We start from the raw sequence: 21,706 nt of genomic DNA, 5'->3' as shown, positions 1-21,706 counted from the left end.
GCAAAATATGCGGGGCTTGTATGATTTCATTATCCCCGCATTTTTGTTGCAAAAAAAAGTCACATATATCTTAGCAGAAAGTTGAAAAATGTTGCGTTTGCTTCACACGAGAGCAGCCGTTTCCCCCTGTTGCCATGGGAACGTTATGAAGTGACGTAATTACACGACATGAACATCATTGAAGAAAAAAAAAAAACTGTAAAACAGGAAACATTTTTTTCATATTTTATTTATTCATTTTTACAGAAGTTGTAGCATATTCCTTTTGTAAAGCTACAGAACTTGTTTGACTCATCAATGTTTTGTAAGTTTGAGCCATGTGTTTATTAAGGTCTGAAATAAAACAAGATTAAATATTCCAGCACTTTCTGTGATGTAGTATGCTTGCTTATCATAGGAAGTAATAAGAAATAGCTCTTTACATTAAGGTAGTAGCCTAGTGAGAACAGGGTGTTGGGGAATCACTTTTTCTCTCTTTTTCATCAAACTGCAGTTTTTGCAAGTTCCCGCAATTTCATCACATAAAATTGCAAATATCCTGCATATTCCATCGCCGCATAATCAAGGATTTTTGCCCGCAACAATCACAAAAAAACTCCGCATTTTTCTGGAAGGACTGACCTTTGGGTCACATCACCACACCAATTTGTCCCCCCCACTTTTATAATGGCTGCTACGCCCCTGCACACTTGTGCTGCGTCCCAATTCGCATACTATCCGGCCTAAATAGTATTCGAAAATAGAATTAATACGTCCCAAATCGTAGTATGTTGAAATGAGTATGGGGTGAGAATTGTTGGATTATTCCAAATAAATAGATTGAGATTCACAAACAAATGTAAAGAGATTCACAAAAATTTATCAAATTCACAAATAAATAGATTAAGATCCACAAATAAATGTTAAGAGTTTCACAAAAATGTATAAAACTCACAAATAAATAAAATGAGATTTGCACAAAAAAAAAAATATTTACAAATGTGTTTTATGTCACAAACACAACTCTGCCTGGCATTTATTTGTGAACCGCTTTCTGTGCATTTGTAAATCACTGCACGCATTTGTGGATTTTGAAACACTTCTAGCGTCGACATGCAGACAAATCCACAAATAAGTGGACTCCACCCACCGTTTCCTCAAGCCAATCAGATAACGGCCACATTGAGCTGACCAATCGTAGCACATTCTCACTACAACCAATCACGTTAGGATTTACACTCGGGGCGGGAACTGAATCTGATTCATTTTTAAGATATTTGCACCCTTGAAATGGGCTCTTCATTCAAATTGAGCTGTTTGTGTGGTTAAAACACCCTGTTTCCAAAAGATTGTTGGAGTTTAAGGCTTCTTTATATTTCCATCAGGATAAACTCAGGATTACACACAAATCATGATCATCAAGCGGACTCAAGCGGCGCGACACAGCGTGTCAAAAGCAAATAGCCCATTATCTTCCCTGCTGCCATAGCAGTTTCAATAATGTAAAACTAACATGTTTGCAATGTTAATACATTTTGCCGATGACGTCTGTTTTCTTACCTGCAGATATATGACGTGTAGGGCTGCAACTAACGATTATTTTGATAATCGATTAATCGGGCGATTATTTTTTCGATTAATCGGATAAAAAAATCAATTAGATTTTTTGTTTATTATGACTAAATAAAACCCGGTTACACTTTATTTTAAGGTGTCCTTGTTACAGTGTAATTATATATTTAAGTACAGAGTAATATTAAGTAACTACATGTACTTACTATAGGAATAGGGTAGGATTAGGTTAAGGGTTAGTTGCATGTAATTATACATAATTTACTGTTATTACTACAGTAAGTACATGTAACATATGTAACAAGGACACCGTAAAATAAAGTGTTACCTAAAACCCTAAATTAGGAGATTTATGTGTAAAAGTGTACTTTAAAAAGTGCAAAAGCCACACATTGAGTTTTACAAATATCAATATTTGCATTGTTTTTAATGATAATTGCTGATGGCAAGTTGACAACCATGATTATTGTAAAAAAAAAAAAAAACATTTATCCAACATATTGTTTTAACACAATTTTTGTTAAAACAAATTTACAGACATGTTGTTCAGATGTGAAGATATAAACTAAAAACATCTCAAATATATAATTCATTTAATTTTTATTTAAAATTAATTGAATTATAAGGATAATTTGTAAAAAAAAATATATATATATAGAAAGACTGAAAACAAGCCTGTAAAGTAAACATAGAGCCGCAGTAGATCGCGTTTGAAAAACAATTAAAACTTAATAGTAGACAAATGCTATATAAAGAGAACGTAATGGAGGTACGCAGCAAGCTAACAGGCTTGATTAAAAAGACAGGAAAAATGATGCATTAGTGCACAAACATTCGCTGAAAACCACTGAGTACAGTGACTAAAAAACAATAATTTACTGCTGCTGTTATTAACTGCCTTTATATTTAGTGCTTCGCTTTGTAAAGACCGTTTTAATTTAATATTTCTGCGGTAGCACTATTTTAATCCATCACTTATGTTGCGAGCGAACTGATTGCACAACCTGATGCTCGAGACGCAAAATACAGACATCCCAAGTCTCCCGGAAGTTCTGGAAGTCACCCGCATATTGATAGCGGCTCGCAAATTAGTTCAAACATTTGAGCGCGCAAGCAAGAGCGCGCATGCGAGACAGAAGAGACTGTGCTCCAAACCGTGTAGCGCGAGCGCGCGGCAGAGCAACGGAGGGAGAGAGACCTTGCGTGTGTGCCTCATGAAGCGCGTGTAAGACAGAGAGCATCCTGATTGGCCTGTTTCAACCAATCACCAGTAAACGCTCCCCGTGACGTAAGCAGACCAACTAATCGATAATGACATTCGTTGACAACGATTTTCATTATCGATTATTATCGATTTTATCGATTAGTTGTTGCAGCCCTAATGACGTGTCTATAATCTTCCTAATTGACTAGTGCTGGCTACATGCATAATTCGTGATAATGTATACACTGGACGCGGCGCAGCGCGACACGATGATTCATTGATAGTAAACAGATGCCCGTTCTTCTTCTGAAGAAGCGGCTACACGCAACTACACGGAGGACACACTATTGCACATTTGCTTTGTCCAGTGTAGACAGCCTTGCACGGGGTAGACAGACACGATAAGAAATGACAAGACGGATGATTTTGTCTTTTAAAGCACAATCGTGGTGACAAAAAGCTAGCTATTGAGAATGAGAATGTGACGTCACGCGTTTGCATTGTGGGAAGGCGTCGCCATCTTGGAAGGATACGCTATCCGTTGTCATGGTTACTTCGACCGTGAGACCGAGAGAAATAGCGACAGAGAGAGAGCATATTTGTTTGCATTTTTGCGATACGGCACAGTTTCTTGGGAATAAATGAAGAAGGGGGAAGCAAAAGGAAAGGGGCTCTATCGGGAGAGACTAAATAACAACACCAAGCAGCGTTATTTAGAGAAACTACTTGACATCAACAACATGGACCAGTACGACCTGCTACAGAATGGACGAAAGACCCAACGCACTACCACCTTTCACATACCCTGACATAGTCAATTACCTGGTTTATGGTATCAGTGCCTAACGTTACTGCCTAGCCTACACATTACAATGCAAGAGTTCAGAAGCTTTAAGTCATTAGAAGCTTATGAACAATTCTGCTGCGGCTGGGTGCAAGACTTAGAAACCCCCAAACCTGTAACGTTAAACTGCGAGAGTTCAGTCATACTTGAATGTTTCAGGCCTCATTCTTATGTGGAAATAAATCTGATATGCATCAGATACGTGCATTTGCACCTGCCGTGCAACGTTAAGCGGACAGATCGGACATTCCCCTGTCAATGCGAGTCGTACGTCATTAAAAAAGTGTCTTTTTAAAACATTTCGTGGTACAGATATATCTATAACAAATGAAACAACTCTAGTTGAATAACAGAGTATTAATTTCGTTCGTTTGTGTTAAATAAAAGGCGAACTGTGCTGAAATGTGTTGCTTTTGAAATCATGCTTTGCTCGCTGTTGCTGCTGTCAGTTTATTGACAAGCAGTTTCTCTAAATAAAGCTGGCTAGCATTGTTATTTAGTCTCTCCCGCTAGAACCCCTTTCATTTCTCTTCCTTCTCCATATCTTCCAAAGAAACTGCGGCGTATCGTTAAAATGTAAACGAATACTAAGCTGCGCTGTCTCTCTTTCGCTATCTCTGGAATGTTTAGTCGCACCTCTGTGAAGTTCTGAAGGCGTTGCCCCAGGCAACCGATAGCGTCTCCTACCATCATGGCCGACCGGCTCAGACCCCGCCCAAATCAAACCAAATCGGCACGTGACTCCTCACTCTCAATAGGACATAAATATTATGTAGAATACCAAATTCTTGGTTATTTCTGGCAACAACATAGCTGCCATTATTTACTCAAAGAATATTCTGTTAAATTTATAGTATTTATCCTATCATCAACGGTCTATTTAAAAATATAACAGGATGATGTGTATATAAAGACCTGATTTACATTAATACTAATGTTATATACAGTATATTCAGGTCTGTATACAAAGTTAGAGTGTCAGGCTCAGAGATTTTTAGCCCCTCTCTCCTGGTCTCTCTCTCTCTCGCCTAAAGATGACATATTAAGCAGATTAATGAAAGAGCTAAAGCTCATGGAAAACCCATCACACTGTGAAATTACAGCACTCACTAGGGTAAAGTCCCTTTAATTTCTCTTCAGCTTGAGTTACAAGAAACAATATCCCCCTTCCAACCCCCCCTACACATATTTCAGGTATGGGAAATAGGAATTTAAATGTTAATGCTTTTAATTTCATTGTGTCATAATACCAGCTGCAGTGCGAAGGAGGAAACATTATTTCTTAGGAAAAAATTCAAATAGGGGAAATTTTCCGTCAACACTCGACAGCCCTACTTCCACTGCAGGTGCCAACTTGGAGCTTGGCCTCAGCAAAGGAACACTTTTATCAGAAGAATTTATGGAGATTGCAACCGACTCCATTTTCATTTTAAGTTCAGGTGGTGGTCACAGGCAGTTGTACCCACATTTGATGAAGCGAGAGGCCCACGCAAACCCATCGTTACCAACAAATGTGTTCACAGACATTATCTTTGCTTAGCCAGCATGAGTCTATTGATGCCGTTGAGATTGTGAGAAGGAGATTTGCATTGGAAATGTGATGGAAATCAGGCAGTGGGAACAGTGAGTGTAACAGTGAGTGACAACACATACTGTAAAACACCTGTATACAATCACACACAGATAGTAGGGCCATCCTGAGATACACAACCTGTGATTTGCAGTATATTGTCAGACTCACTGACAGAGGATACAAATTGATGGAGAAAGAGTGGCTTTTGTGATAGGTGCCACTTTTCTTTCCTTTTCTAGCTTGATGGTATCTTTAAATGATCATGGGGACAGGTGTTTACATGCATGCTCCTTTAGCCGTCACCTGGAGCATACCAGCAGGATGTGAAAACCTGTGGTATATCCCCCTGCAAAAGTGACCCTAATCCCATCTCAACGCTCAGTGCCCCCTGTGCTCCTCAACCTCTGGTCAGTACTGAGCCGTTTGCACTGTTAACGCTGGTAAACATATCGGCTCCACTGGAGGAATCATTCAGTCAGATTATAACATATGTGTGTTAACACGTAGCTGCTGGTGTAACAAGCTCTAAGCTTTAAGGGTTTGGGGTGTGGAAAATCCCAAAGCAGTTAAGGAAGGTATGTAGGGAGCTAATCATGTTTTATGTAAATGCAGCAGCTGTACACCTGCCGCTGAAATTAATCACTTCATTTGAACGTAGAGAGAGGCAAGCGTGCTAAATGAATTGACTTTGTTTTGAAACAATAAATGGTTAGACATGGAAATGACTGTTTAGTGATTCCAGAATAATACTGCTCATGGCATGAACTAACAATGGTTTACCATCCATAGAAATGTAAAGGTTATCTGCAACAATGTACTCACATCTCCTGCTAGCAGGGCTCCATTGGCATCAGCCATGTTCATGTAGTTGTTGTTATTCCCAAACTGCAAAAGAAACGAGAATAGATTAGTCATTTCAGTTGCACCTCTTTCTAATTCACTGTAGTTGTATTCTATGTAGTGTAATGCATATGTAGTCACAATATAGCAATGCATTTTGTTTTATGCACAAAATAGTGGGGATGGGAGTTGAATCCAAAATGAACCAATTCTTTGATTCTGAGGAGTTGGGTTTGGGGAGTCGACTATTCGGGGTAGTCTGATACATCTTTTAATCATTCATTCAACAGAATCATTCAAAAACACTGACTACGTTTACATGCAGCCAATAACCCGTTCAAAACCGGGATATTAGCAATAACCCGGTCGCGAACGGCCATGTAAACACCGGCAAAAACCCGAATATGCTCATATCCCGGATTTTAAAAACCGGGATATTATACCTGGGGTACCCCTTTTCTAACCCGAATTTTTGGTCATGTAAACGCGCATCGGCATATCCCCATAATGATGTGTGTTCTGCGCATGTTCTATTCGCAAGGAATCTTGGTCTTTTGAGTAGAGAAACTTCTCGGCGCATACAAAAACCCGCGTGCAGTATACCGGAAGTAAACATGGCGAGACGCAGCACAGCATACTTTTGGAGCGAGGTCAGTAATGTTACCAGCACCAAAGCGCAAACAAAGGCGATCGCTATCTGCCCCGAACTATTCATTATCCGCGTGCTGCTGTTGTTGTTGTCTTTGGATACAGGAAGAAGAATCGGAAATGACGCATATTGCGTCTTAGTGGTTGTCCGTACGTCCAGACGCTAACCGCGTGTCGCGTTTACATCGGGATATTGCAATTCCATGTATACAGGAGTAACTCTCTCTGCTCACGCATGTAAACGGGTTATCCCTAATGTTTCAGAAACCCGAATAGTGACCTTAACCCGACCATAACCCGAAATTTGGCTGCATGTAAACGTAGTCACTGACTTCAGTTTTCTTTTAATGGATCAATTCATAACTTTATTTATATATATTTTTTTACAATTTGTGTCTTACAAGTGTTTTACAAGTATTTGTGTTGTATTTTCATGTAAAAAAAATATTTTATTAAACATGTATAAGTAGGTAAATACTGCTGTTGATTAATATTGCTGTATAAATGAAAATAATCAAATTTAATTATTTTTCAAGTTGTCAACATTTAGTGAGAAACAACGTGAAAACTTATTGCATTAGATACTTTAAATCGAATACGTTTGGTTGAAATAATAATACTTTTTTTTTTAATCCCATAAAAACAGCCACAGAACAGTCATTTAAAATCCAGATTTTAAAGGATGATAATAATTACTTGAATTCGAATTTCAGAATCGATTCCAAATATTCTGGATTCAAACAGCCATAGAAAATACTGACAGGCCTGTACATTAATGTTATCTGAAATATTTATTCTATCTTGCAAAGCAGTACCAAAACGGTTCATTGATTAGTTCACCCCTCATGTAACTGGGTAATAATAATGACAGACACAGGAAGTAACCCAGTTGCTAATGCACCTCGCATCGTACTGTAATACATGGGGCAGCTTTAGGTGTGGCAACATTGCATTTGAAAAGCGGGGGAGTCACACAGTCGTCTTAATAATTTGAAATGCCCACACAGGCTGATGAAAGATCACAGTTTATTACAGCAGGTGAACACAAAGCAGCTTGTATAGCACTGCAAAACAACCCCCACACACAAAGGTCTGATTATTTTTTTTAAAAAGACGTTAAAACTGACGCTACATACATATTCAGGTCATTTTCTTTATTTTACATGTGAAAATATGATGGGATGGTGGTGGTGTTTATTCTACAGTATATCCATGTAGTAAATGGAGCTCTTTTCTTTATTCTGATCCTTTATTCTATCTGTACCCCTCTAAATCAAACATGATGGCAAATTGTTGAAATGGCAGGCATCCTATCTTTTCTTCTGAGACACAAACACACTGACAGGTAGGAACAATGGAAGAGCAAAATGAGGAATTATGGGTTAGCAGCTGGAGGGCCAGCACAGAGGGCCCTCTATAACCAGACAAATCATGCACACGCACACACACGTGAGGACCCATGCGCACGCACACACAAACATCAGCCAGAACAGCCAGAAAAAGTCTTCACAACAGCCTCAAGGCCCTGATTCAATGGCGCATCCAACAGCAAGCCTTTGTCTGTTTAAAACAAAGTGATTCCTTCAGATGTTACACAACCAGAAGAGTCGAAAAATAAGAGGGGAAAAGGGCTTTCTTATCTTATTGTGGAGGGCAAACAATTGCAGGAACAAATTAAGATCAGAGCAAAATGAGAAGAGCATTAATTTATTTTTCCCTTGCTTTGTTCTCTCTCCCCCCCTCATCTTTTTGTCTGAGTGGTTAGTATGCGAATGTAATTACCGAAGGAACTGTAGCTAATCAACTGCGAATGGTATCCATTAATTAGTCTATGCCCTGGAGAGAGAGTGAGCAAGAGAAAGATCGGTGGGGGAAAGAAAAAGAATTAGCTGAAATGTTAAAAGTCTAACCAGCACATATACACGTGTAACCGTGCACAACGCAAACACACACACAGGCCTTGCGGCAGCTGCAGGACTTGAAGGGCAGGTGTTTTGGGCTGAGGAGGCCTTTTGGAGTGCTCACCTGGTGCATATACACTAAAGAGGAACAACACACTGCCTCACACAATACAGCACCATAACGTCAGCAGTATAATGCCTCTGAGTCTGGAAATAGAAACACTGAAAAAATGAAATTTTTTTCCATGTAGTGCGTCTTTTTATAAGCATTCTGATCATATTAGGAAAAGTCTGCTGTTGGTCAGCGGTGCAGTTTAGTCCAAACCATGTGGTGAACTGGTGTGAGCTGGTTGAGAGTAGTATGAGAAAAGAAACCAAAGTTTTTGGAGCAACCAATGGGGAGAGAGACAGAAAGAGAGGTCTTTGACTAAACTTCTCATTAAAGAAAATAATTACCCTCATCCCACCCTCCAAAAATGGAGAATTAATAAACAAATCAATATAACTGCAGCACTGTTTGGAGTCAACATGAAATAAAAGTTTTTGAAAAAGTAGAAATTTTCTAAATGAATGTGTATTATTGTGAATGATTCATTAGTGAATCATGTTATTCCAATGAAAAAAATTGTTCATCCATTATCATTAAATCAAAATGTAATAAAGTTTCCTCTTATGCTGACATCACTTAGGCCACTCAGGCTATTGGATAAATGTTAATCAGCACTCTTAAAAAGGCGGTTTTCACAGCGATGCCATAGAACATCCACTTTTTTTAGGGTGAAGAATATTTGAATAATCTAAAAAACTTTTTCCACAATAAAGAACTTTTTATGCAATGGAAAGGTTCCATGGATGATAGAGGTTCTTCATGGAACCAGATACCAATACTTTTATAATCAAATATCAATTTATGCATTGTTTTAACTCGCATTCGGACTATTTCTATTCTGATATATAATGTTTTATCATGATCCAATTGATTCCACCATACACTTCTTTACCATTAAATCTCCAGTTTCACTTCTAAATAGTTACACTATGGAAAAAAGATTGCAAACAGCAATTCATATTGACTTTACCAATGAATTTGCAAAATATAAGTTAAAAAAGAAGAAAGGTTGGGAGAGAGAGATCTATCAAATGAGAGACAGAGAGAGAACACAAAGTGGATTCTGAGAAGATGGAAAAAAGTTCATGCCTCATTTCATCACTAATGTGGGTCTACATAATACAAACAGCAAAGGGGAAGAAAAAAAATGTGTGTGTGTGTGTGTGTGTATGTATACACTAGCACTGCTCCAGGCTTTAAGTTATTCGTTCACACCATCAGCATTCACCCTGCTTTAAATCCCATTACCTGCCTCTCTGGCTCGCATCACTGACACATGCAGATCCACAACTCATGAATATTAATTGAACAAACATTATTCTCAAATGAATATCACAGAAGTACAAGAAGTGCTGCTTTAAATCACCTTCCACTTGTCAGCTGTACATTTAACAACTGATGCCGATAAACAGAAATAAAATGAAAGAGAGCTTTTAGGAAACAGAAGTTAGCGTGAATGGAAAAGGACACGGGGTGTTGTTGTCGCTCTTGGCTCTCTTCAGTGTGAGAGCAGACCCTCTCATGTTCATGGCAGGGTGGGACTGAGCCAGATGCCAAATGAGATTAGCCGTGATGGGAGGATGAGACAAACTGAAAGAATGAAAGAGAGAATGCTGTAAATGGGTCAGATCAGACAATGGAGCCTCTGTAATTAACAAGATGAGAGAAGCAATGCAAATGCTATACCTGTCTCGTTAGTGAACAGTAACGAGCTCAACACACCCATATTAGGCATGAGTCACAATGGATGACTAGTCAACTTAGTCATTTAACAACCAACCAGCAGATTAGTGATGTCAATTTCAGTATTTATTCTCATTTGTTAATTTTTTTTCCTAAGTGTTTATTTATTAGCATTAGTGCTTTAATGAACATATATATTTTTACTTTTTGGAAATATGTAGTTACGTCTAACCTCTATTCTGACTAAAAATGCTCAAATCAGACAATGTATAGTAAAGATGTTGTTTTTTTTATGCACAAATTATATGAAAAAAATGTCACACCTTACTTACAACTAACGAGTTTAAATTGTTTACCTTAGTTTTAATTTTTTTTAGCATCATCGCTTTAATTAACGTGTATTTTTTTATGCAGTTTTACACATTTCAAACATAAAAATGGTCCCATTAGACAATCTTTATGTTAGTGTTGTTATATACATAAAACTGTTCCTGACTGGATTTGGACACCAGAGTCCAGACTGAGCCGGGATTCATAACCTGAGTGTTTGTATATTCTCATGCAAGTGTTTCCAAAGGGAAATAAGATATTATTACAACAGAGTAAATTCAATCATCCCATGGGGGAAAAACAATATTATAGAACTAATACCCGGCACAACCCAAACACAATCCACTTGAGAACAATGTGACCATGACCAACAGCCTGTTTGAAGAATTACTGAGATCACATGGTCATTATCTACAAATGGGTGAGTTGAACAAACATGCTGCAGTACGACGCATATGCAAGATTACTTTATTATAAAAATATAATACTTTGAGAAAGGAATTATCTTTGGTGCTTTAAGGGAGAAAGTAAAACTAGCCTCTTGGCGTGAACATACTCACAATATAAGCGATACACACAAATATAAAATGACATAAGCACACACAGTTCAGGAAGGGAAATGTGTAAACTGACATCTTTGTCCAGCAGGCCCACACAAAGAGCCTAAAGCAGGGCCGTTCTGATCCACAGGAGAAATCGATCTCTAAAAGTCAGTTTAAAGCTAAAATCATTAGATGAAAGCACTGCACACAGAGAGAATACAATCACACTGACAGAGACTCTCTTTAGACAGTCACCTCTTCCTCTCATCCTTCTCTTTCATGCTCTCGCTCTCTCTCCCTTGCTTTCTTTCACTTCTCTCTTCTGTGCTTTTTCGTTCTGTTATTGCATTCGGTTATACTTCAGTTTCTTAAAAAAAAAAAAAAGGACATCTAAAGTGCCATTTATAAATGAAAACAATTGTATTACATGACATTTATTGCTGTAGATGCTAGCCTTTTACAAACATATCAGGAAGAGAGATAAAGAGAAGATCTGGACTAGTGCACCATTGCCAAAAGAGCTACAAGTGGCAACAAATCTGAGAGCTACTTGAGATTTTTCCCACCAGATGAGAGATATGAAATGGATCCATTTATAAGTCCTTGAGTTTCCATCCACTGAGCTTTCAGTACGACAGGCATTATATCACTGTAATGCATAAAGAGGGATGACTGAATGCAAATTAAAATTAATAGATTCGACAGAAAAATGTGGGTTGAGTATATTAATCTCAGCATGCGTTACAAAATGCTGAATTAAAGAAGTAATAATCATCATCATCATCAACAACAACAACATTACTATTGTACTGCTACTACTATTACTTTTAATAATAATAGTAACATTTTCAGTATCATCAGAGTAATAATAATAATCTTATACTAATTAGATTAAAATCAAAACGGCCCTGTTTTGTCTTGTCTAAATACCTCTGATTAATGACAACCCCTGTAACTTTCTGTGCTGGAGTCATAGGTCAGTTATTCCATTTCAATCCTTACAGAAAACCTTTAAAGAAAGCACTGACTAGCTGAAGCTTCATCTTTGATCTCGCTGGGTACAGCACTGGCTCTTTGCCACAGTAAAGCTAACACCCTGAATATGGCTTCAGAGATTCCCACAATAGAACAGAACATCCAGTTACACACACACACACCGCCCCCACACATAGAAGTGAACACAGTTTATAATATATGTATGCTGACTTGCACCTAATTTCATTTCAGGTTTTGGAATGTACCAACAAGCTCTGTATAAAAAAATAAAAATAAAAAAAAGAAACGAAAAAAAGATTTAAATAACGCAATAAAAAGTGTACCCTATAAAAATGTTAAATGCATTTTCTTATTACCAAGCAACTCTCTGTGAAACTTCCAAAGCAGAATTTTCTTTGTATTCACCGTTTCCACAACTAATTTCTCCAAGTGTTGCATACAGTACATTTCCTTTATTGCAGTTTGGGTACATCTGCAGTGTGTGCACTGCCTGCCAGTTGTTCAGTCTCTGCAAGTCTGTGAAACACAAACTGTTAAGAGCCGGCTCATACATCAGCCTATTATTCTAGAGAATACTCCACCATATTAAACAAATGGATCAGCCTACAGCTGCAGAGAGGAGCCTGCATGAGGGGCCAGAGGTTATTGTCTAATTTAAATCTTGGCTGTATTCCCGGGCCAGTGCCACATTCCAATTTGTGGCTGTGTAGCCTGGCGCCACTGACAGGAGTCCTTCTGAAAACACAGTTATGGCTGCCCTCCAGAAATGTGTCGAGAAACAAAGCAATCAACAGGTTGTGGAAGATTAACAGCGTGGTTGATATAAATTAGCCTGAATAATGAAAACAGTTTATAGGTTTTGTGCCACACAGACTGCTTACACCTATTGTGTGTTCACACACAGCTATATGGAAAGAGAGGTCTTGCTCATATATGAAAGATAAACCGTGAGGCAGGCTTCATAGCATGCTAAATAAAATAAAATGTATGAAAAAACAAACCACTAGAGCCATTCCAACAATTCAATGGGCATCCCATATGTATCGCACAATTACAATACCTAACCTTCTCTATTCACTTCTGGTTATTATGGTGACACTTTGAGAGCCCAGGAACAAAAGAGCACTAAGGATTTGCACATATATGCCCTGAAATGATTCCACTCTTGAAGACAAGGCGACAGCACAGAGATCAAAGAGAAACTGAAATAAAACTGGGAATTACTGAAACTGTGCCGTTGTTAAAAGGGTTTCATGTGATGTGGATGGAGAGACAACTTATCTTCAGCAACAAAGAAGTTTTTAAGAGAACAGAAGAGATGGCGGAAATCATATTTTGAGTGATTCAGACTCTACAACATCAACAAAGTAAACTGGAGAAATCAATGTACACGTTAATCACACAATATACTGCAAAAATATATGGCAAATGACTGATCCCAACAAAATATTTAAGCACAATATAATGTAATCAAAATGTAAATAATTTACACATATTGCTTTGTCTGGGTCCAGAAAAATGTACACAGACATCGTGCAATATTACCCCATTTTACGGTGAAAAGTCTGAAAAGAGGGTCAATAACAGATCAGATCCTATATTTGAGTCTTGACCTCTGTTACAGGCCAAATGGGAGAAATGCTGGACTAAAATAACAGATTGGCCAAAACACAAGAAAAATGTCCACAGGCCGACCATCATCCACAGCACTGTCCACCTCCATCTGTCTTCATTAGGTCAGTGTTTGACCCGTTTCTCTGCATCTGAAGAGGTCTTCAGGGACATCCTGTGTACTCCTAACACTGTTAGCGTGGATATTTTGAAAGCAATAACCTCACAACAGCACAGCCAGCCAATTTACAGCAACAGCAGGTCCGGTGAAGACAATGGCAAGTGGCTAATCCGAGCCTAAGAGTAAAGAGATAGATGAAAGTTATGGCATGGAACGTATCCGAGGATGGTGGGAAACGAGAGATAGACTGCTTTTCCATTTTTCCATTTTCCATTGTTTCTCTAGGGTGCTGAAGAGATAATAGGAGATGTAATTGATAAAGAAACACAATGAAAATAAATAATGTCATTCATTTGCAAAAAGGAGATCAAGGCTAAATTTCTGGCTGATATCCATAAACATTGATCTAAAACATTGGCACACAAAGGGATTATCACTGGCACATGACAATAGCTAAAGAGAATGCATTAATTTAAATAAGGTCTATCATGACAACTCTCGGAAGAGTTTAGCATGGTAATGGGTGTGGCAATGTTAATGTATTTGGTCTTAGCGGAATAGATCTGCTAAGCTGCTGCTGTTGATTATTGCTGCTGCTGTAGAGCAAGTTCAGAGACTTGCAACTACCAACACAGACACGCTGCCGTGAGCAAGTAAGACATACTGCTGCTGCACAAAAAGCATATATGAAATTACCTGTAGCAGATCTATACAGGTGGAGCTAGGAAATGTGGAGGGTTTCAGAGGAACTTTGAAAACGCACTGCAGACTGCTACAGCAAACGCTGACCAACTATTTATATGTTGAGCAGCAAGCTCATTGGCTGCAGATGCAACAGGAACCAATCAGCTTGTGCTGTGTAGTTAACTATGCAATTGTCAGCAGGTTGAGTTAAGGAACCATCAGCCTGAGCCATCTAGAGTTTAATGACAGCTGTACATTTCGAGGTAATCATTTATCCTAGTCACACAGTCTGTTTTATTCATTCAGGAGCTATAAATACTATTAAACTGTGAGATTATAAGCTGCGCATGACGATCCGACAAACCATTTGTGCGACCGGAGGTGCACGCTTCTGTAACGATCCCTCCACGTGCCATACGTTTGCCGACCCCAGATATAAAACAAACCATTTGAGAGGGACTTCGCAAAGATAATCAGGTAAAAAAATGGTTTCATTTCAAAGGATAATGCAGGACACTCTTCTTTGCAGAGTACATTTCAATTTCAATCAGCTTGAGCATCTTTTCTTCTTCTACTGCACAGCTACTCTTTAAACCTCCAAATTGACCACAGCAGTGATGAAGACAGTTTTATTTTCATTCACGTCTCCCACTCATCCTCAACCATTCCAATTAAAATCAGAGTGACTGATTGAGTATAATCGTAGCCAGAGGCATGACGTTTAAACACTGGCAGACTCGCTGTCAATGTGGACTTGTCATGTACAACAAAGCATGTTTAAAGCATAATTGAGGCCAGATGGCTGAATCTGGTGCCAAGACAGACAGGCAGTCCATATGCATGTCCACAGAGTATCAGTATGACTGTAATCAAGAATCACACAAGTGTCTGTCAGAGAAGTCTTTTCACTCAGCATACTATTTTTTTTAATCCGCAGACAACGTTTAGTGCGCCTTCGGCAATAGTGCAAAAGAAGCCTTCAATTGGAATTTTGTAGCAATAGACAGTCCTTCACATCAGCAACATGCTCTCTCTGCATGTGTGCATGAGAGAACTCCGCTTCTTTCAGTGGCTAATGATGAAAGTCGTCTTCCTGCGAGTGCTCTACATTGCTGGTGACCTGACTGGTTAGTTGAGGGGTTTTCAAACTGGAAGATTCTAGGGGGTCTGCAGAAAATATGAGAGAAAAATTATGTATTGTTTAGTCAAAGTTCACTGTAAACTGCTCCGGAATGACATTTATTGTGAAAAGCATTATAAAAAAATTAAATAAAAAAATATTTAATAGTAACTTGGTTTATGAATTGAAATTAATCTTTTGTTTCAGTACAATATAAAATGATTCAATTTTGATAACAACAGGTTGCCTACATATTCTCGTGCTTTTTTCACATATAAATATGTTTTTATGCAGGACAAGTTTTTTTTTATTATTGCATGAAGTTTTCTAAAATTAGTACATAAAAAAACAACTGGGAAAAAAAAAACTGATGAAACAAAAAACGTATAAAGTTACACAGTAATTTCCCATCAGGAATGAACACTATATTGGCTGACCACAAATATGTTGGATGACAAATATTTTGGACTGCCAAATAACTGAATTATGACTGACAGTGAAGCACAACATTAAGCATCCCTTCGTATTACTCTGTGACAAGAAAAATATTCTAAACGGCCTCGTAAAATCTGAATAGTCCACGTAATCCCATCTGGGTAATTCTGCAGTGAACACTCTGGCATCATTTCAGTAAACTTTCCTGCCAGTAACAGCAATACCTGCATTAATCTCTCTCATCAAATCGACAGGGCCGGCAGAACGTCTGGAGCAGCGCCTCTGCCATCACACTTTATGAATTATATAGAAATAGGATATAACATTGCACGCGTGGTCCAAAACATACAGACAATGCTCTGGGGCCTAATTTATCATTGTTATTCAAGTGCTTGCTCACCTCACACTTAAAACAAAATCCTTCTAGATTCTAATTAAGCTCTAAGGTACCTCCCAAGGGCTCTGCTTTGGCAAAGAAAAGCACTTTGATTTATGTAGCACTTTGTCGTTAGCGCTTCAGGCCTGCCTGTTGCGAACACACTAGTGATAAATATGAGCATGGAGCAATTACTCATATTTGTTAATTAACTCCAGCTAACAATGTTTTCCTCCACAATGTAATGAAAACACAGCAGATTGAACACAAATATGCCCCATTATTTCATGTCTCCACCTACATGCAATTAAGATGAAAATAATTTGCTGCCACAGAGCCCTCGCTGTGAGGGGAAACTTCCACAGCATACCAAATAAAAGCCGTTTACCCAGCACAAGCAGCAATCACATGGAACTGATAGGCTTTAAATGCTGTAATTAGCTCTCAACCTTGTGGCTGTCCGACTGCATCCCACTAATGTGCGAACACATGCACTTGTGAATTACTTCAAATATCACAGCTCTCCTCTGCAGCCCTTTAGCCTCAGTTAGACAGGGGCCAAACACTCTCTAGCTCTCTCTCTCACTCTCTCTCTCTCTCGTATGAAGAGAAAATAGCTTAGCAACCTTTTTGAGGAACGCCGCACAAGTAGATCGTATCCTACGGCACCACTGGATTGAGAACAAAGATGTTAAACATAGAGGTCTTACATGCCAAGGCAGTGAAAACCTATATGGCTAAATCAGATCCCTATATGAACACAACGCTGCCTGTCATTTAACTCAGACCGAGCAGCACAGAATGTTACTATACTGAAGAGACATTGTTTATATGCTCAACCCACAAAGATTACCCTGATAACAATTCACTCTCTCCCTACTAGCGCGGAACAAAATGGCCGTTCAAACCGGGGGATGTTAAACAGATCAGACTCCACCCCGATGCTCAATTAGTAGTGATCATGGCCTTCTTTTACACTGCGGTGCTCGGTGAGGCCAGTTGAGTTTAGGAGTGGATTGAGCCCCTGTGTAAACAGAGCTTTGGAGATTCCAGTCTCTGGGGCTCTGACATGTGGCTCAGAGGAGCATGGGGAGATGAATGCTCTCAAACAGACTTTATCAGGGTGAGTGAGAAGGGTAATGTTCCTAAAACAATCTACCAATGGGGGTTTTACAGAGTGTAAGACTCTAGAGCGTACTATCCAGCGGTTTAAGCGAACAGATGCTAACGCTGCAGCAACATCCAGTGACCCCTACAGCAGCGCACAAGTGGACCAACTGTGTGTTCATATAAAACATTGAAGCAGAAAGGAATATTGAAGGTGAAGTGTTTAATTTCTGCACAACTAGCAGCACCCAATGACACTTTATAAGAAGTTTCTCCAAAAACACAGCCAATATAAAATTCCTAAATTTCAGACATTGGCTGCTATGCTGAAACACTCAAAGAAATAGAGCAATATGGAAAGTGCTACAAAGCCAAAGTGTCACACATTATTTGTAAAGATTATCCATCTGCATTCAATGAGGAATGCATGTTCTGCTAGGTGTGAACTATGATCAGTTCCAATATATGCTTCAAAGATCAGTTTTTAGAAACCACACAGAACAGAATGAAACAGTAATAATGTTGAATCGTTTAAATGTGTTAACTGCTCCAAAAAAGTGCAATTCAATTCTGAGAATGTCATTTGTACATGTGGAAGTTTAGAGGGGATTTAAAAACTGAATTGAAATGCTTGTTTAAACTGTAAACCATCAAGTTAAAAAAAATAATTAAGAATATTACACAGAACCAAAACCATACTGAATCACATATGGATCCTTATTGATACAAGACAAGTCTTTTCACTCTGGAGGCCACAGAGTTTCTATCTAAACACTGAGCAAAGCACTACTCAAGTCATTGGACTATTTTCCGAACACTTTCATGAGCTGTTAACTTTAAATAATTCTGATGTAACAATTTGTCTTAACTTACTATAAATTTTTTTTTACAATGCTCCTCTATATCAAGTTCAACTAATGAAGAAAGATTACCTCAGCTATAGAAAAAAAAGTATATAAGCTAAGAATGTAAGAATGAAAAGTGTACAACAGTAGATTAAGTGCATTAAAATAGTCAGTGCTTAGTTGCATCAAAGTGATGAGTTACACACTAAATCATCCCATTTAACCCCTCTGTTCTCCTTCCTACTGATGCATGTAAAGGCTTCATATTCAAGTATTTGTATCTTAGAAAAACAACACCTGCATCTATATGCTGAACAACCGAAGTGAACATGTTCGAAATAAGACCACATTCTATTTCATTATTCAATCATACAATTGTACACATTAGTCCACAACCTAGGCTCATTGGGAAAACATGCCTCTACTACCTACAATTTTCAAAAATCCAAATATATTAGATATACAAACAATTCACTGAAGTTTCCAGGTGAAATAAAATCTAGTGGCAGTAAAACAACAATATTATTCCATTTTTAGATAAATTATGACTACAGAGAGAGATTATTGATTAATTAAGTCTTTTCAAGTGGTTCCTTGAATGATACTACCGGTATGTTGTGAACTCAAGACACTTTAACCATATTGCATGATTTGTAAACTAATACATTTTGACATTAGCATCAAATAACCAACACCATATGACTTTTCTGACAAAGCAACCTTGCTCAGTAGCTCACACATGGTATAGCATTACACTTGCAATGGGAAGCATTTGGGTATGATTCCCATGATGCAAGCTAAAATGCCATGGTTGCTTCAGCCAATGTGCTTTTATTCCGTGTTTGCTTCTGTTAACACTATTGGTTAAGTTGAGTGTAGGTGGTACGTTACTTATTTTCAAATGTGATAGAGCATTAACCCTTTTAGTGCCACTCATCAGACATTTAATTTTTGAACTGCCACAATACTTACAGCAACTAACATAATAAAGCACTGCCAGATTCACGCTCATCTGCTTTGGATACAATTTTTAACGCCACTCATGGGACATTTTACTATGAAGGTGTCACGAAAAGTCCAAGAAGAAACGTAAAATCATTTTGCAGAAACGTTGCACGCACGTTTTTCCAGTGAGCTTCCGTTGTTAGCACCCATTACAAACCTCCACTGTTTATTCCTTTTCATTGAAAAACATTTGTTTCAACCAAACACCATGACTGAGACATCAGAACCTTTTGAAGGTCCTCCTTGTGGCTATCCGGCTTCTGTGGCACAACTCAACCTTGCAAGCTTTTCACGTAACACCATATTAACCACAATATTCCACTATAAATTTAATTTAGCAAAATGGAGGTGCTTCATTTAACGCCTACCTAAATACATTTAAATAAAAGCCTCTCACCCCAAAACACACACACACACACACCAAATACACGCGCGCACACAAACACACACAGTAAAAGCCTCTCCACAAACTCCAGATGGAAGCCAGCTGCTGAAGTCTCCAATAGAACTTTATTAGAGGCTAAATGCAACATTCAATCACACTTTAGCGGAGAGTACAGACTGTTGTTTCTCTCAAGGATTCCTCTGAGGCTTATAAAAGACCCATCAGCAATGAAGCAATCACTGTACAATTTTTGGAAACCGTCTACAAAGCATTCACTCTCCAGTTTTAATATGCATATGAAATAAATATCAGCAGCTGGCTTAGCAGTGAGGCAAACCATATGGTTGGTGGCTATGAAAAACTAACAGCATCAAACTTTTTTTTACCTCCTTTTCTTTATTTATTTTTTAATCATTCTTCCCCTTGGCAGAACCATAATTTTATCTAGCATCAAACAGAGAACATATGTCTTAATGTGTTACAATATAAGTGACAGCAAATGAATGTCCATTGCCCTGTCTTAATGAGAAGAACAGATCCTCTGTACGGAGCAGATTTTTATTACAAGGGAAAATACGCTGTCATGGGCATGATAACAATTTCATGGTTGGCGAATCGGATAGGAAGAGCAAACGTGCGAGAGGTCCTTTTCTCTCTCCTCTGCCTGTGATACAGCATCATTCCACATGCTAGTCAAATGATTAATTGCCCTGGGTTGTTCTGTCAAGCACAATTTAAATGAGTCGGCATGTCAGCACAAGCTGCCAGCCTTTGGAAATCAGTGCCCTTGGAGCAATGCGCTGCTACTGAACAAAATCATGCTCCTGTACTGCCTCAGGCATGGGAGACAATGGCGGGTCCTCCTCCTCGGCTTTGACAAAGTAAGAAACTGGGAGCGAGCGGGTCCAAAAGAACGACTGTGAATCAACATGCTGACAATCAGATTTTTGTGAAGTGCTAAATGTAAACCTAAGAAAAGAAACAAATCCATTCTGAAAAGGGATGGCAGAGTGAGGAAAAAAGGAAAGAGTCAGAGAGAGGGAGAGAGTACACTGCAAAGCCAACGTTTACATAGCCTAACAATTTAATATACATTACAGAGAATTGCATTCCCATGCAAAACAAAGGGTCTTTTCTTTTTGATCAGTCTAATGCACCTTTATAAAAGATTTCAATTAAAATCCAGAGAGAGAGAGAGAGAGAGAGAGAGAGAGAGAGAGAGAGAGTTACCCAGCTACTTTGTGGGAAAGTAGGGGAGGAGTTATCCATAATGTCAGTAACTGATGACATTTTTAAGCTAATAGCAAACACACATTGGTCCCTAATTTCCATAACACTGTCTCCAGCTGCATACAATCACCTTACTGGTTTTACAATCCAACTGAATTTCAAGTTGAGAGAGAGAGAGAGAGAGAGAGAGAGAGAGAGAGAGAGAGAGAGAGAGAGAGAGAGAGAGAGAGAGAGAGAGAGAGAGAGAGAGAGAGAGAGAGAGAGAGAGAGAGAGAGAGAGAGAGAGAAAGAAAGAAAGATGACAAATGTAACAAAGCTCTAAAGGTAGTCTTCTATGTCTATGTATGTTGTTAATCGTACGAGTCATTTCAATATGTGTTCTGTTTGCTCATTCAAATGAGTCTTTTGTTTGCCCCCACTATCTGAACTCTTTGCTCAGTGAGCCTTACTAGTATTTGCACACCTGCTGTCTTTGTCAGTTCATACAGGACAACCTGGAGCCGCAGGGCATTCTGGGAATGTGTGGTGCAACCTGACAAAGGACAAACAGATCCACTGCAGTATGA

At 38.6% G+C, this 21,706-nt stretch overlaps 1 protein-coding gene across 1 annotated transcript in view; it reads right to left on the bottom strand.

Moving 5' to 3' along the window:
• Nucleotides 1-21,706, bottom strand: part of tox3 (TOX high mobility group box family member 3) — a 73,773-nt gene that overhangs the window by 26,958 nt on the left and 25,109 nt on the right. The window contains exon 2 of the mRNA XM_056265365.1: nt 5,995-6,057. Within this exon, the coding sequence (XP_056121340.1) occupies nt 5,995-6,057 (63 nt within the window). The remainder of the gene's footprint in view (nt 1-5,994; nt 6,058-21,706) is intronic.

This window comes from Rhinichthys klamathensis, unplaced genomic scaffold, assembly GCF_029890125.1.
Source record: "Rhinichthys klamathensis goyatoka isolate OS25496 unplaced genomic scaffold, OSU_Roscu_1.1 h1tg000232l_1, whole genome shotgun sequence".
Taxonomy (NCBI): domain Eukaryota; kingdom Metazoa; phylum Chordata; class Actinopteri; order Cypriniformes; family Leuciscidae; genus Rhinichthys; species Rhinichthys klamathensis.
The sequence above is the reverse complement of the archived record's forward strand: the minus strand, read 5'-3'. Positions and strand labels throughout refer to the sequence as shown.